The sequence below is a fragment of the Vicia villosa genome, linkage group LG7 (genome assembly GCF_029867415.1).
Source record: "Vicia villosa cultivar HV-30 ecotype Madison, WI linkage group LG7, Vvil1.0, whole genome shotgun sequence".
NCBI lineage: Eukaryota > Viridiplantae > Streptophyta > Magnoliopsida > Fabales > Fabaceae > Vicia > Vicia villosa.
In genome coordinates this window covers 67,775,883-67,791,100 of record NC_081186.1, presented here as the reverse complement: position 1 = coordinate 67,791,100, position 15,218 = coordinate 67,775,883, and the positions used below count along the sequence as shown (strand labels likewise).

General features: G+C 35.4%; 1 protein-coding gene across 1 annotated transcript; it reads left to right on the top strand.

Annotated features, from left to right (window-relative positions):
* Window positions 1-6,821: 6,821 nt before the first annotated feature.
* Window positions 6,822-13,546, top strand: LOC131620676 (serine/threonine-protein kinase CTR1). Its single transcript, XM_058891813.1, has 16 exons — window positions 6,822-8,146; window positions 8,280-8,581; window positions 8,912-9,056; window positions 9,393-9,508; window positions 9,777-10,009; window positions 10,449-10,541; window positions 10,632-10,907; window positions 10,997-11,037; window positions 11,284-11,352; window positions 11,635-11,735; window positions 11,842-11,926; window positions 12,006-12,104; window positions 12,199-12,267; window positions 12,586-12,717; window positions 12,937-13,031; window positions 13,155-13,546. Exons 1-16 carry the CDS (start codon window positions 7,295-7,297, stop codon window positions 13,270-13,272), a joined length of 2,826 nt encoding a protein of 941 aa, XP_058747796.1. The 5' UTR covers window positions 6,822-7,294; the 3' UTR covers window positions 13,273-13,546.
* Window positions 13,547-15,218: the final 1,672 nt, after the last annotated feature.

Below are 15,218 nucleotides of genomic sequence, written 5' to 3'. Positions count from 1 at the left end.
GGTGTTAACTTACGTGACTTCAACGCTCTACCAACTCCCGTTATTGGCGTAACACGAAGAAACACATGATCATCCTTCTCAAATTCAAGAGCTTTCCTTCTCTTATCATGGTAACTCTTTTGGCGGCTTTGAGAAGCCTTCATCTTCTCTTAAATCATCTTAATTTTATCCGTAGTCTCTTGAATCAATTCGGGTCCAACTACAACACTCTCTCCCGACTCATACCAACATAAAGAAGTTCTACACCTCCTTCCATAGAGAGCCTCAAAAGGTGCCATTCCAATACTCGAATGGAAACTGTTGTTATAAGTAAACTCGATCAACGGCAAGAAACTATCCCAATTTCCTCCTTGTTCCAAAACACATGACCTTAAAAGATCCTCAAGTGACTGAATAGTCCTCTCCGTTTGACCATCAGTTTGCGGATGATACGCTGAACTCAAACGCAACTTCGTACCCAATGCGCCTTGCAAACCTTCCCAAAATCTCGAAGTGAACCTCGGATCTCTATCCGAAACAATACTCGATGGAATACCATGCAAGCACACAATCCTCTCGATGTATAACTTAGCAAGTCTCTCCATTGAATAATCCATCCTCATCGGAATAAAATGAGCACATTTAGTCAACCGATCTACAATTACCCATATCGCCTCACAATTACTCGATGTCCGCGGTAAACCTGAAACAAAATCCATCGAGATACTATCCCACTTCCACTCGGGAATAGATAACGGTTGCATCAAACCAGACGGTTTTTTATTTTCAATCTTTGACTTTCTTAAGTCAAACAAGAATACACAAATTCAGCTATGTCCTTCTTCATACCTTGCCACCAAAACATTCTCCTCAGATCTTGATACATTTTAGTAGCGCCCGGATGAATACTCAAACCACTTCTATGCCCTTCCTCGAGAATTCTCTTTCTCAAGTCCGTAACATCTGGAACACAAACTCGATTACGACACTTCATAATACCATTCTCATCAATTCGAAAGTCACCACCTCTTCCTTGATTAATCAATGTGAATCGATCAACCAAACCTAAATCAGATTTCTGTCCTTCTCGATTCTCGTCCAAAATACTACTAGTAAGCTTCAACATACCAAGCTTCACACCACTAGAAGTCTCTTCGCATAACAAACTCAAGTCTCTAAATTGTTCCAACAATTCAAACTCTCGAACCATCAACATAGACATGTGCAATGATTTCCTACTCAATGCATCGGCTACAACATTCGCTTTACCAGGATGGTAGTTTAAACCAAAATCGTAGTCCTTCAAGAATTCCAACCATCTTCTTTGTCTCATATTCAACTCTTTCTGATCGAACAAGTACTTCAAGCTCTTGTGATCACTAAACACATCAAACCTTGATCCAAACAAATAATGTCTCCAAAGCTTTAACACAAACACCACAGCTGCCAACTCCAAATCATGTGTAGGATAATTCCTCTCATGAACTTTGAGTTGCCTTGAAGCATAAGCTACAACTTGTCCTCTTTGCATTAGAACACCTCCCAATCCCAACAAAGAAGCATCACAGTAAACCACAAAAGGTTCTAACGGATCCGGTAAAATCAAAATGGGAGCAGAAGTCAATCTTCTCTTAAGTTCTTGGAAATTCTCCTCACATTGCGAAGTCCAAATAAAGGCTTGCCCTTTCCTAGTCAACTGCGTCAGTGGTAACGACAACTTCGAAAACCCCTCAATGAACTTCCTGTAATAACCAGCCAAACCAAGAAAACTTCTAATCTCAGCAACAGACTTAGGTGCCTCCCATTGGGATACAGCCTCAATCTTCGAAGGATCAACAGAAATACCTCCACTTGAAATCACATGCCCGAGAAAACTTACTTCGCTTAACCAAAACTCACATTTAGATAGCTTAGCAAACAACTTCTTCTCTTTCAATACGGATAGAACAACTCTCAAGTGCTCAGCATGCTCTTCTTCACTCTTAGAGTAAATCAAGATGTCATCAATGAATACCACAACAAACTTGTCCAGGTAGTCATGAAAGATCCTATTCATATATTCCATGAACACACCAGGTGCATTAGTCACACCAAACGGCATCACAGAATATTCGTAATGACCATACCTCGTCCGAAAAGCAGTTTTCTGAATGTCCTCAGCTCTAACGCGAATCTGATGATATCCAGACCTCAAATCAATCTTGCTAAACACACATGCTCCAACCAACTGATCCATCAAGTCATCAATTCTCGGAAGTGGATATCGGTTCTTAATCGTCACTTTGTTCAATTGTCTATAATCAACACATAACCTCATCGAACCTTCTTTCTTCTTGACCAATAGAACAGGTGCACCCCACGACGATACACTAGGACGAATAAATCTCTTCTCAAGTAACTCTTCAAGTTGACTCTTCAACTCTTTCAGCTCAGAAGTGGACATCCTATATGGAGCCATCGATACAGGACTAGTTCCAGGAACTAAATCAATCGAGAACTCAACTTCTCGTTCCGGTGGTAAGTCAATTATATCATCAGGAAATACCTCCGCAAATTCACAAACTATAGGCAATTCCTCAATGGTTCTCTTCTCACGCACATCTAAGGTTGCTAACAACATGAACAATTCAGCTCCACCATGAACCGATTCGTTGACTTGCTTAGCGGATAAGAATAAATCTTCTTTAATACAATTCTCAGGAAAGATGACCGTCTTATCAAAACAGTTGATATGCACACGATTAAATTCCAACCAATTCATGCCCAAAATCACATCAAGTTGTTCTAAAGGAAGGCAAACTAAATCGATCCCGAAATCCCTACCAAAGATACTCAATGGACAATTCAGACATACATAAGAAGTAGAAACAGAACCCATAGCAGGTGTATCGATAACCATACTTCTACGCATATCAGATAATACAAGATTCAATCTTCTAGCACAATCCAAGGAAATGAAATAATGTGTTGCACCAGTGTCAATAATAGCAATCAAAGGTGTACCATTAATGAAGCACGTACCTTGAATTAGCCTCTCATCAGTAGTGGCTCCCGCACCAGATAATGCGAACACTTTTCCTTTTGCTTGCTCCTTCTTTGGCTTGTCACATTTTGTACTAACGTGGCCTTTCTCCCCACAGTTGAAACAAGTCACATTCGAACCACCTCTACAATTAGTAGCTATGTGACCATACTTGCCACACTTGAAACAAGTAGTAACCTCTTTCTTGCACTCAGCAGCTTTATGACCCTCAACTCCACATTTGAAACACTTAGGTGAAGTAGAAGATCCTCCCCAACTTGGCTTCTTGCCAAAACCAGCTTGTTTCCTCTTGTCATCATACGGTTTCCCACGATCCTGATTCTTTCCTTTCAAACTCTTGTAGATAGAGGCACTCTCTCTACTATACTCATCATAAATCCGACTCTTGTTAACCAATTCAGTAAAACGGGTAATCTGTTGGTAACCAATAGCCTTCTTGATATCATGTCTCAAGCCATTCACAAACTTCAAACATTTAGATCTCTCAGCATTAGCAGTATTATAGTGAGGACAATACTTGATAAGCTCCTGAAACTTAGCAGCATAAACAGCAACAGTACCATTTCCTTGCTTTAACTCAAGGAACTCCACCTCTTTCTTCCCACGACAATCTTTAGGAAAATAGTTCTCCAAGAAGACATCACGGAAAAGATCCCAAGTAACCTCAATGCCATCTTCTTCAAACCTCTGAAGAGTGTTGTTCCACCAATCTTCAGCTTCCTTTTCCAGCATATGAGTACCAAACTGCACTCTCTGAGCATCAGTACAGTTCATAACTCTGAAGATCTTCTCAATCGCCTTCAGCCAAGCTTGAGCTTTATCAGGTTCATGTTCACCTTCAAAAACAGGAGGATTGTTCCTCTGGAATCTCCCTAAAGCACGGTACTCATCGTCATCTCCATTTCGGTTACCAGCATTCGCCTGAGGAATCTGACCAATGGAGCCAGCCAACATCCTCAATGCCTCAGCAATAGCATCATCATTCCTGCCTGCAACCATCGTCCTAGTCAACCAAACAACCAGACAAACGGTATCGATCGTGTCAGATACACAAATCAAATACAACAAGATAAGAAAACATTAAAGACTATTGACCAACTGGTCGACCATGCTCTGATACCACTAATGTAACACCCCTTTTTATACCCCAAAATATTTAACAAATAATCAGAGAAATACATGCATATAATTCAAAAGGGCGTCACATTGATACTTTTAGAAGAACCAAAAACCTTAAAAAAATACTGACAACATTTATCTATACAGCACAATACTTGTATTACATCAATGACACAATTATATTAGGAACCAAACAACCTACAATGAACAGACGAGAACATCAAATTATGCATAAGAAGAAGTTGGAGGAACATCAAAGAAGGAAAAAAGAAATTTGAAAAGACAAGGAGATGTAATTATTCAACAGCTCGAGGTAGCAAGTTATCTAGAAGATCTTTCCAACTTACAAGAAAAGAAAACGTGGAGATTTAAAGAAGCAATAATTAGAAGGAGACTTGACATGCGTGCAGATCTTTTGGCTTTTAGACTTTCAAATATTGGAGAAGAGGAAGAGTCAGAAGAACCAATATAAAAGCGGAAAACCTCTTTGAACAAAAACACAAAAAGAACTTCACCCAGAGAAATAAGATAAGAAGAAGAATCAAAATGAGTACTTCTGTTAAAACTCCATCCAAAGAAATCAGAGAAGAGGAATAACCAAAACACAAAACGAGTACTTCATCCAATGCTGAGAGAACAGAAGCTGATGTCTAACCTTTGGCTATAGAGGTCCAAGGCGTTGAAAGAGACCCTGCTCCCAAACGTTTGAGACTCAGAAGAGCTCTTAGGAAGAGAAGATCAAGAAGAAGAAGGGTGAAAATTCCAATCATCATCGATTTTGATGATGATGAAGAAAATTATACTTGGTCAAACTTTCTCTCTGCCATAGAATTTAGATATGATTAATAAAAAAATTTATTTAATAATTTTATTTGTAAGTTTTTACTATGTCAAACTTTTTGTAAGTTTATTGAATGCATTTTTATTTGTCAGCTTAAGATTACATCTAATATAGAACTTTCTTATATTATATTATATGGTTAAGGTTTCTGATATGATACTAAATCAAAACACATTTGCAACAAAACGGAAAATACAGGAAAATAATTAGAAATTATAACACACCAAAATCTAAACCAAACTCATCTCCAAAAACTAAAGCATATTCATAACAAAAATTATAACTCAAAACAATATAATATTTTTGTTAACTTCTATATCCAACAAAAAAAACAGAAGCATATGAAACATGTCCACAAACAGAACAACAAACAAACGGTAAATATGAACAATATACAACATCGAACGAAATATGAAGCAAGAAACATGTGCCTAGACAAAAGGAATGAAAATCGAAGATGAAGAGTACAGTACTTCGAAGATGAGGATGGGAACAAGAATGAAGATGTTGAAGATTTACGATTCAAATGAACGAATAGGGTGAAGATTTGAATTCCAAATGAATGGATATGATAAGGATACAGACTACGCTTCCGTTGTTGTCTCTGATTCATCTTATGTTCGCACAGGGCATCTTATGAAAGAAATGCAGAATAAATTTTGTTTTAATTTATGAGTAAAACCTTTAACCACGATTGAGTCAATCCACCATTGTTAAATCATTTTCAATTTATGCTTTCAATAATGAACTTAGGTGACACAAGTTTAATGTACTCGAAAAAATAGAAAAATGTAGTTGATGGGAATCAAAACTTGCTACGTATAATTTATCACCACAGTTTTCAGGAACAACTGTCGTTAAATTACTTTTTAGGGTTAATATCACGTTACCCCCTACAATATAGGTGAGATTGGGTTTATCCCCTATAAAAAAATTTGATTCCCCCCTAAGGGTACAATTTACCCCCTGTAAATTTTTTTATTTATTCCCAAATTCAGTGTTAAAATTATACGTTTATGGGGAATTAAAAAAAATACAGAGGAGAAATAAAAAAAATTATAGGGAAAAAATCAAAATTCGCTACAAAGGCAGAGGATAACGTATATTTAATCTTACTTTTTAAAATCACTAAGCGCTTTAACTTTAATCTATTATAACAATAAATAAGATATTGTTGTAACTTTGACGATGTTGTATATGTTATTTTCTAAAACAATGTAAAAAATATTTGTTTATTATTGAAAATAATAAAATCTTTATAATAAGTGAGGTCAAATATATATATATATATATATATATATATATATATATATATATATATATATATATATATATATATATATATATATATATATATATATATATATATATATATATATATATATATATATATATAAAATAAATAATAGAATCAACAAGAGGTATAAATGATACTCCATCTAAAATAACACGAAAAATTTCTACAACAAGTAAACGGTAGAATATTCCAATAATTACAATTGTTCACACAAACTTGTAATAAGAATAAAGCTATGTTTAAAAGACTGTTTTTAATTTAATGTTAATGATTTAATAATATACTATATTGATAATTTTTTATTTATGTAAGAATTATTATGACTTCAAAACAAGGCAATACTCATTTATCCAACCCAAACTATGCCGCGTTCCCGACTGCTATACGCATCTCTTCTAACATACATGTCACAAACTCATTGGCTAAAATTTGACGTGTCCTCATATTACAAACGGTGCACACTACACCCCAAGCGCACTCTATCATCCCAAATATATTTTTATATTTTATACACTATACATTTCCCACCCACTGCAATATTCCATGATCCCTCAACTAGCATGTCTTCCCTCCTCCATAAAATATTATCATACTCACTCACATAGCAGCAGCTTGCATCAATATTCACACAAAATTCTCTCTCTCTCTCTCTCTCTTCTCTCCACCGCCTTAGAAGAAAATTTCCCAACTCAGTGGGTTTTGTTTTTCTCATATTCTATAATAGAGTCTCGAACTTACGGTTACACCGGCCAGAAACTCATAACTGCAATTTCTCATTAACGGTAAGGTGGTTGCAGTTCGAGGCGGAGGAAGGAAGCAAGCAAGCGGCGGCGATTATTTGATACTAAGCTGTGTAACGACGGAGACGACGGAAGAGAAAACTGATTCGCACGTGTGTACGTGCAAAATAACAAACAAAAAGAAAACCGTTTGTAATTGCAGGTGCAGGTTCGTGTGGGTGGGTGGTTAAAAAAACAGTTAGAGATCACGGTTATTTTGTGAAAAAAGAAACAAAATGCCTCACAGAGCAACTTACTTTTTTCCTAGGCAATTTCCAGAGAAAAGATTGGATGAATCTTCCAACAAGATTTTAGATCACGAGAAGAAAAAACTTGCAGTCAATTCAACTGATGCAACTTGTTGCATTGAAAATGATATTGTTACTGCAACTTCTGCTTCTCATAAAGACGACGTCGTTTTCTCTCCGGCTAAAAACTCGGCTGTTTCTGATCTTCTTAGTAGCGGCGATAAGTTCCGATGCGAACAGAAGCAGATTGCTGCGTTTTGTGATTGGTTGGTTGATAAACGACATACTCATCATTCTCATCATGCTCGTCATTCTCATCATGCTCATCACCATCACCACCGTCGTCATCAGCATCATCATCATCACCGTCACCGATCGGATCAATGTCTACCTGAAGACGAGCCTCTACTTCCGGATTTGCATGCGGAAAAGGATGCTGTTGCTGCTGATCGGAGCTTTGATCGGGAAGTTTCGCTTCCGAGATTATCAAGTGGAAGTAGTTACGCTGCGAGTTTGTTTGCTTCGGATGTTACCGTTACTGCTACATTCTCGAGCGATGACATTGCTAGAGAAGATACTACGTCGTCGTTTCGTGTTTCTACGAATGAAGCTGCGAGAAGGAACGAACAGCATCAACACAAGGAGGAAGAGGAACAACATGAAGAAGAAAAATGCGGCGAAGAAGAGAACTACACTAAGAAGTATAAAGAAAGCTATGAACTACAATTTGCTTTGGCGAAGAGGCTTTCTTTCTTATCAAGCTTTGGTTCTGAACCGGTTCTCACTTTCGATACTGGATTAGAAACTTGGGACGTTGAATCCGTTTCTCGTCGCTTATGGGTATGATAACAAACGACACTTATTTAAAGTAAACTTTTTAGTGTATCTTTAGATTCAAACTGAATTTATAGAACTGTAATGCATGGAGATTGATAATAATGGTTTTGGTTTTGTGATTTTTTTGTTCTCTCAGGTGACGGGATGTTTGTCTTACACGGACAAGATTTCGGACGGATTTTATAACATATTGGGAATGAATCCGTATTTGTGGTTGATGTGTAATGACATGGAGGAAGAAGGGAATTGCCTTCCTACGTTGATGGCGCTTAGAGCGGTTGAGCCCAATGAGAGTTCATTGGAAGTGATTCTTATTGATAGACGAGAGGATTCTCGTCTTAAGGTACTTCAAGATAAAGCTCAAGAGCTGTATTCTGCTTCTGAGAATACCTTGATGCTTGTTGAAAAGCTCGGAAAACTTGTTGCTATCTTTATGGGGTAAGAATAAGATAAGAATATATGAGATCATAATAATAATAATGCTTTTAAATAAAGATCTTCGACCGAGATCTTGGATAACAATTTTTTATCTCCATGATGCAACCGTGATCTAGACAATTGTGATCTTGGTTGTGGCCTAACAACTCGATGCAACGCTGATCTAGACATTAGTGATTTATGTCATTACATAACAATTTTTTATGTCCATTAGGCAAGCAAAACCCTTACGGCGACAGCTATTTAAAACCTGATAATAATGAAAATTAGCATTAACTATTTAATTGTTTAGCGATATATTTATGTGTTTGGTATTTGATGTATGAAAAGGGGCACCTTCCCTATGGAGCAAGGGGATATGCAAAGGAGGTGGCAGATGGTCAGCAAGAGGTTGAGGAATTTTCATCAGTGTGTTGTGCTTCCCATTGGTAGTTTGTCTACAGGAATCTGTAGGCATCGTGCAATTCTCTTCAAGGTGAATTATTTTGTTACTTAGTTGGGATATACTCAATGGTTTATGATCTGTTAGGATAAACACTTCAATTAAGTGCTCATAGCATAAATGTTTATCATATAGGTGCTTATGTATAAATTATTTTTATAGCAAGTTAACAATAGATAAAATGAAGTTAAATTGTTTTCCTACCGGTTACAAGCTGTTTCTATAAACTATCATACAGATTTTATGAAAATAAGCTATAAACACTTTATGGACATATGATTAGCTTATGTTAATCCAAGTAGGGTGTGAATCAACATGAGGCCTGGGATATTGATAGTTATTCACTGTTGTTTATGTTTGTTGATGCAGAGATTGGCAGATTATATAGGTTTACCATGCCGCATTGCTCGAGGTTGCAGGTACTGTGCATCAGATCATCAGTCGTCTATTCTTGTCAAGATTAAAGATGACAGACAACTGTCAAGGTATTGCAATGTCTACTTTGGGTTTTTTCTTATATCCCATTGATTTTATGTTTAGTTTTCGGTTTTCCTAGCTTCAAGAATTTTTAAGTGATTTTAAACTGATAAGTTATATGAATCATTGAATATCTCTGTTTAGATTGCTCATATATATTAGAATTCTAGTTTGCAACTAATATCTTATTGACTTTGTAGAAGATTTTTAAGTTCACTCTTGTTTGTCAAGAATTGTTTGATTACTTTCTCACCAGTCCCTTGTTCTTTTTAACAGGGAGTATGTTGTTGACCTGGTTGGGGAACCAGGAAATATTCTTGGGCCAGATTCATCAATTAATGGAGCATATGCATCTTCCACACCTTCCCCATTTCAAATATCTCATTTGAGAAAATCTCAGTCGCCCTATGTGGATAATGCAGCATCTCCTCAAGTTATAGGTGTTAATCAGATTTCTCCCCAAGTTATAGGTTTTAATCAGATTTCTCCCGACAATCACCTGTATTCAGGTATGCTGTGCTTTATATACCCGACCATTTGATCTTCCTATTGCTTAAAAATACTATTTGTTTCAAGTTCAGAATATATGTAGCATTGATGCATTATTGATCATTTAGGTTCATATTACTTGAACCTTATTTATAAGTAGGGTTCATAATAATGTGTTTCAATTAATTTTGTTAATTGTGTGTGTACGTGTAAGGTGAGCTATTTTACATCATCAAGCAAATTTTAGCTACATGTTTCATTTTCCATTCCCTAGAGATTATGCATTTAGGCCAAACTAAGGTCTGATCTTCCTTATTACTTCAGGCCAAACTAAACCATTTAGTTCATAATTCATCCATTTAAAAATGTTTTAGCTCGTATTCTGGCATAATAAATTTAAAAATTTCAGATATCAGTCATATTTTAAAGTGGTCTTAGTTGTTACTCAATCTTGTACAGGCCGTTTACAGGAAGAACAACTAAGTAAAGAAACTGATTTGCTGAAAAATAATAATGGCTTCATTTATGCTCCAGTCGATCAAACTTGTGGAGGTACATAACCACCTGTAATTCCTTTTGTTTTTAATGGTGGAGGTACATAACCACCTGTAAGCTTACTATTTTTTCCTTTTATTTTTTAAGGTGCTTCTGAAGCTCTTTGCCCAGCCTCTGAAGCATTATTACATGAAATTCCATTTGTTGGTAAGGACTCAGTTGTAGTCCAAGAAATTTCTTATAATGAGATCATTGCAAAGGGAAGTTTGGTGGTAAATGGCATCCAGTCAAAGCAGGAACATGTAGACAGTAGACAGGGTGCTGGTGATATTCCAAAATATGTAAATCTTGAACCATCACTAGCAATGGACTGGCTTGAGATATCATGGGATGAACTACGGATCAAAGAGCGCGTTGGTGCTGGTAAATTTTTTGTTTCTCCTGCTTCTCAGTTTTGAAAGAACATAAACGACATGATGGCTCTAAATGAGGTTGTTCTTTTCTCTATGCAGGATCATTTGGGACAGTGTACCGTGGTGAATGGCATGGATCAGTAAGTGTTAAATTAAGCACTTCTTTTTCTTGTTGAAATTTACAGTTTTCTTTTCACATTTAAGTTAATCAATTTTGCTTTGTAATGTTGTTGCAGTCTCTAGCTTCTGAAGTCTATTTGATTGTAACCTGGTAGTTAATTGCATGAATAACATTTAGCTTCCATGACAACTTGATATTTATTATTTTTCTATATTAATTTTCTATTATGGTTTTTGTGTATTTATCCGTAGTTTCAAAATCGCAGGATGTTGCTGTCAAAGTTTTATCAGTTCAGAATTTTCATGATGAACAGTTGAAAGAGTTTTTGAGAGAGGTTTGTTTTTATAATATTTGATTAAACAAATGTAGTTCTGTGTCTATTTATTTATTGCATAGGGACTGATCTGCTTTGATCAAGTGGTCTTTGTCTGGCTTGTCGTTGAAGGTGAACATATTGAATCATTAGGGTGATAGGGCGTGTACTTTATCATTTTCTAAATCTAATGAATTTATCTTTTATAAAATGATACTACTGTGTGTTTTGTACACTTAGTCTATTTACTTTCTTTATCTTGTTTAGTATTCTTAATTTGTGATGTTGTTTTCATTGCTTCAGGTTGCAATAATGAAACGTGTTCGCCATCCAAATGTGGTTCTCTTCATGGGTGCGGTTACAAAACGTCCCCATTTATCTATAGTGACAGAGTATTTGCCTAGGTAATCAAACCTGTTTGATAGTTACCTAAATGTGTTATAGAACTCTTGCATTAAGATTTTTGAGTTTCATACTGTTGTTGTTTCTTGGTGTATCTATGAATTACAGAGGTAGTTTATTTCGCCTGATACATAGACCAGTGTCGAATGAAATTCAGGATCCAAGGAGAAGATTACGAATGGCTATAGATGTGGTATGTACACTAACATGTTTATTATTTTCTCATATGAATAACTTAAATTGTAGATGATTTATGGTTTGTCTGATTGTAGGCTAAAGGGATCAATTATCTCCACTGTCTGAAGCCTCCAATTGTGCATTGGGATCTCAAATCCCCAAACCTGTTGGTAGACAAACATTGGAATGTAAAGGTAAAATGAAACTGACTAAACAATTAAGTATCTCTGAAAATTTTATAATCCTATGAGGTGGAAGATAATTTTTTCTTCTCGAATTTATGTTCAGGTGTGTGATTTTGGGCTGTCGAGATTTAAGGCGAACACTTTTTTGTCATCAAAATCTGTTGCTGGAACGGTAAGTCTCTGAACTCTATATGCATGCACAACCATGATGGTATCTACTATCGTGTTGAAGAAGTTTCTGGACCTCTGTATACATAATCATGATGATTGAATTGACAAAAATACAACCTTAAACTATCATAGTAAAAAAGAACATTTTTTTGCTTATAAACAACAACTAACTGGAACAAATGGCTTCAGAGTTTCTCTATGATGTAGATGCATAGGAAAATTCCTTTTAATAAAAGTTGCCATTGGAATAATATTTTTGCAGGTTGAACTTTCACTTCCTTACCTTCAGTAAGTGTGTAACTCTTAATTTTATTTTCAGCCTGAGTGGATGGCTCCAGAATTTCTCCGTGGAGAACCTACAAATGAGAAGTCTGATGTATACAGTTTTGGAGTTATCCTGTGGGAACTCGTGACCTTACAACAGCCATGGGAAGGACTTAGCCATGCCCAGGTAAATTTTAATTTGTTGAGTAATTAAAATTTTGAATTTCAGATTTTTGAAGTGGATCATGTTTACTTAACATGATCATTTATACTACTCATTTGTGCCTACATATCTTTTATGGTTATTTTTGCACAAACCGATAAATTACTACTTTCGATTTATAAGAAAATTTGAAATATGTCATATTTACGAGTATTGTAAGATAATCTTTATGTGTATGCTCAGGTGGTTGGAGCTGTGGCATTCCAGAATAGGAGGCCTTCTATCCCTCCAAACATCTCTCCGGTATTAGCCTCCCTAATGGAATCTTGTATGGCAGAGTAAGTGTTTATATTGTCTTGAATAGTTTATGTTTCTATTTTGTCTTGTTAACTTGATTCTATTCATACACAATTGTAACATTGATTCATTTCTGATTCTGTAATTTTTTTTTTTTTTTGCAGTAACCCTGCTGAACGCCCATCTTTTGCTAGCATAGTTGAGACACTAAAGAAGCTTCTAAAGTCACCCGCAGATGCGATAAAAATGGGTGGAACATTAGAAGCCTGCCGCCCATCATAACGAGCAGTGCTGAAATTTGTTGCCTATGTATGGGAAATTAATTAACAAGTAACCTGACCCTTGTTGGTCATAAACTCTTATTGGTGGAACCCTTTTGTTGTTTGCAACTGGATATCAGTTGCTTAATTCATACTAACATTTCATAAGGGCAATTAAAGCCATGAAGTCTAGAAACTTAAAAAGTCCGAATATGGGATTGTTGTAAGTGGTCCAAGGACCTAAAGCTCTTTTGTCTTATTGATTGAGATCTATAAATATTCATGCACTTGTGACTTGCCTCTGAGATATAATTATTAGAAATGTGCTTAGTTATGCTTGTGTTTTGTAGACCTATAACTAAGTAATAATTATTTTGAGAACGTGAATTACTTATGTTGACAACTATTATCTCATAATACTCTATTTGGTAACATATCAGTCACTTCTTAACGCAGTTGTGTTTTATCATGGAAAATAAGTGGGTCTAAGAACCACATTGATTAACGTGTCAACTGGATTATATTATGCATACAAGGAGTTATTTAGTTGGCACTTATGCATACATTGATTAACGTGTCAACTCTCTATCAATCTACATCTTTTCTGTATGAAACATTTTTGCCACAAGTTTCTGCTTAGTATGCTTTTCAACATGTATATGCAATCATACACTTCGTAAATTAGAGTAATTGCGAGTGAGAATAAAAAAAATGGCATTAATTGTGAAGAGGATGCATCTAATACATTTATATCTAATACATTTATACAAGTGTTCACAACCAAATGGGATTGGATTGAGAATAAAAAAAATGGCATTAATTGAGAAGAGGATGCATCTAATACATTTATACAAGTGTTCCCAACCAAATGGGATTTAAAACAATAACTTAGAAAACAAGAAAAAACTAAAATTCGGGCTGGTAACTGGTTAATACACCCCATTAATCGGTTATTACTGACTAGGGCTGGAAATGAGTCGAGTCGAACTCGCCTCAGCTCAGTTTGACTCGTTAAGAATTGTTCGAGTTCGAGTTTAAGACGAACTTTTTTTTCAGCTCAAACTCGACTCGTTAAGAATTGACCGAGTTTGAGTTCGAGTTCGAGTTTATCACGAATATTTTTTCAGCTCAAATTCGACTTGTTAGAAGTTCACGAACACCTCGGTTCAACTCGTTAGATTACTCTTATTAGGTTCAACTCGCTTATTTCACGGACTTAAAAGTAATTTTTTAAAGTCTATTTTTTTTATATATATATATTTGACATTTTAAATTAATATTTTTAAATAAAAAATATTGAAATAAATTAAAAGTTATAAGATTGAAATTTATACGATATTAATTTTATTTGTATAATTATTTGTAGAAATATTTTTCTCACTTGAGAATATAAATTATCAATTATAACCGTTAGATTAAAATAAAATATGATACTAAGATTTAGAGCAAATCTTCAAACCTACTCTTAAAGACAATATAATCTATCTCATATATAATCGAGTTGACTCATGAGCCTAACGAGTCGAACTATGTATAGTTCAAGTTCAGCTCATTTAGTTAACGAACTTAGTTTTTAGCTCATACTCAGCTCATTTGGTTCATGAACCTAGTTCAACGATTTAATTTTCGAATCGAGTTTCGAACTATTTTCAAGTTAGTTTGGTTCATTGCCAGCCCTACTACTGACTCAACAAAACAATTTAATATCGGGTGTAACCGGTTAACGCATTTGGTTAACCGGTTACAACAACGCAAAATAGTTTTTTTTCCTTTGCAGAAGTGCTTTTCTTTTAGCTGTAATCGGTTACACTTTCTTAATCGGTTATAACACTTGAATTATTGATTTTTCATCCAACACACCGTTTTAATTCAAGTGCTCCAAGTTCTTCATGCTCATCTTCAACCTCTTGATCACATCATTTGTGACTCTCTTAGTTAACAAATCATTCACTTTTATAATATAATCTT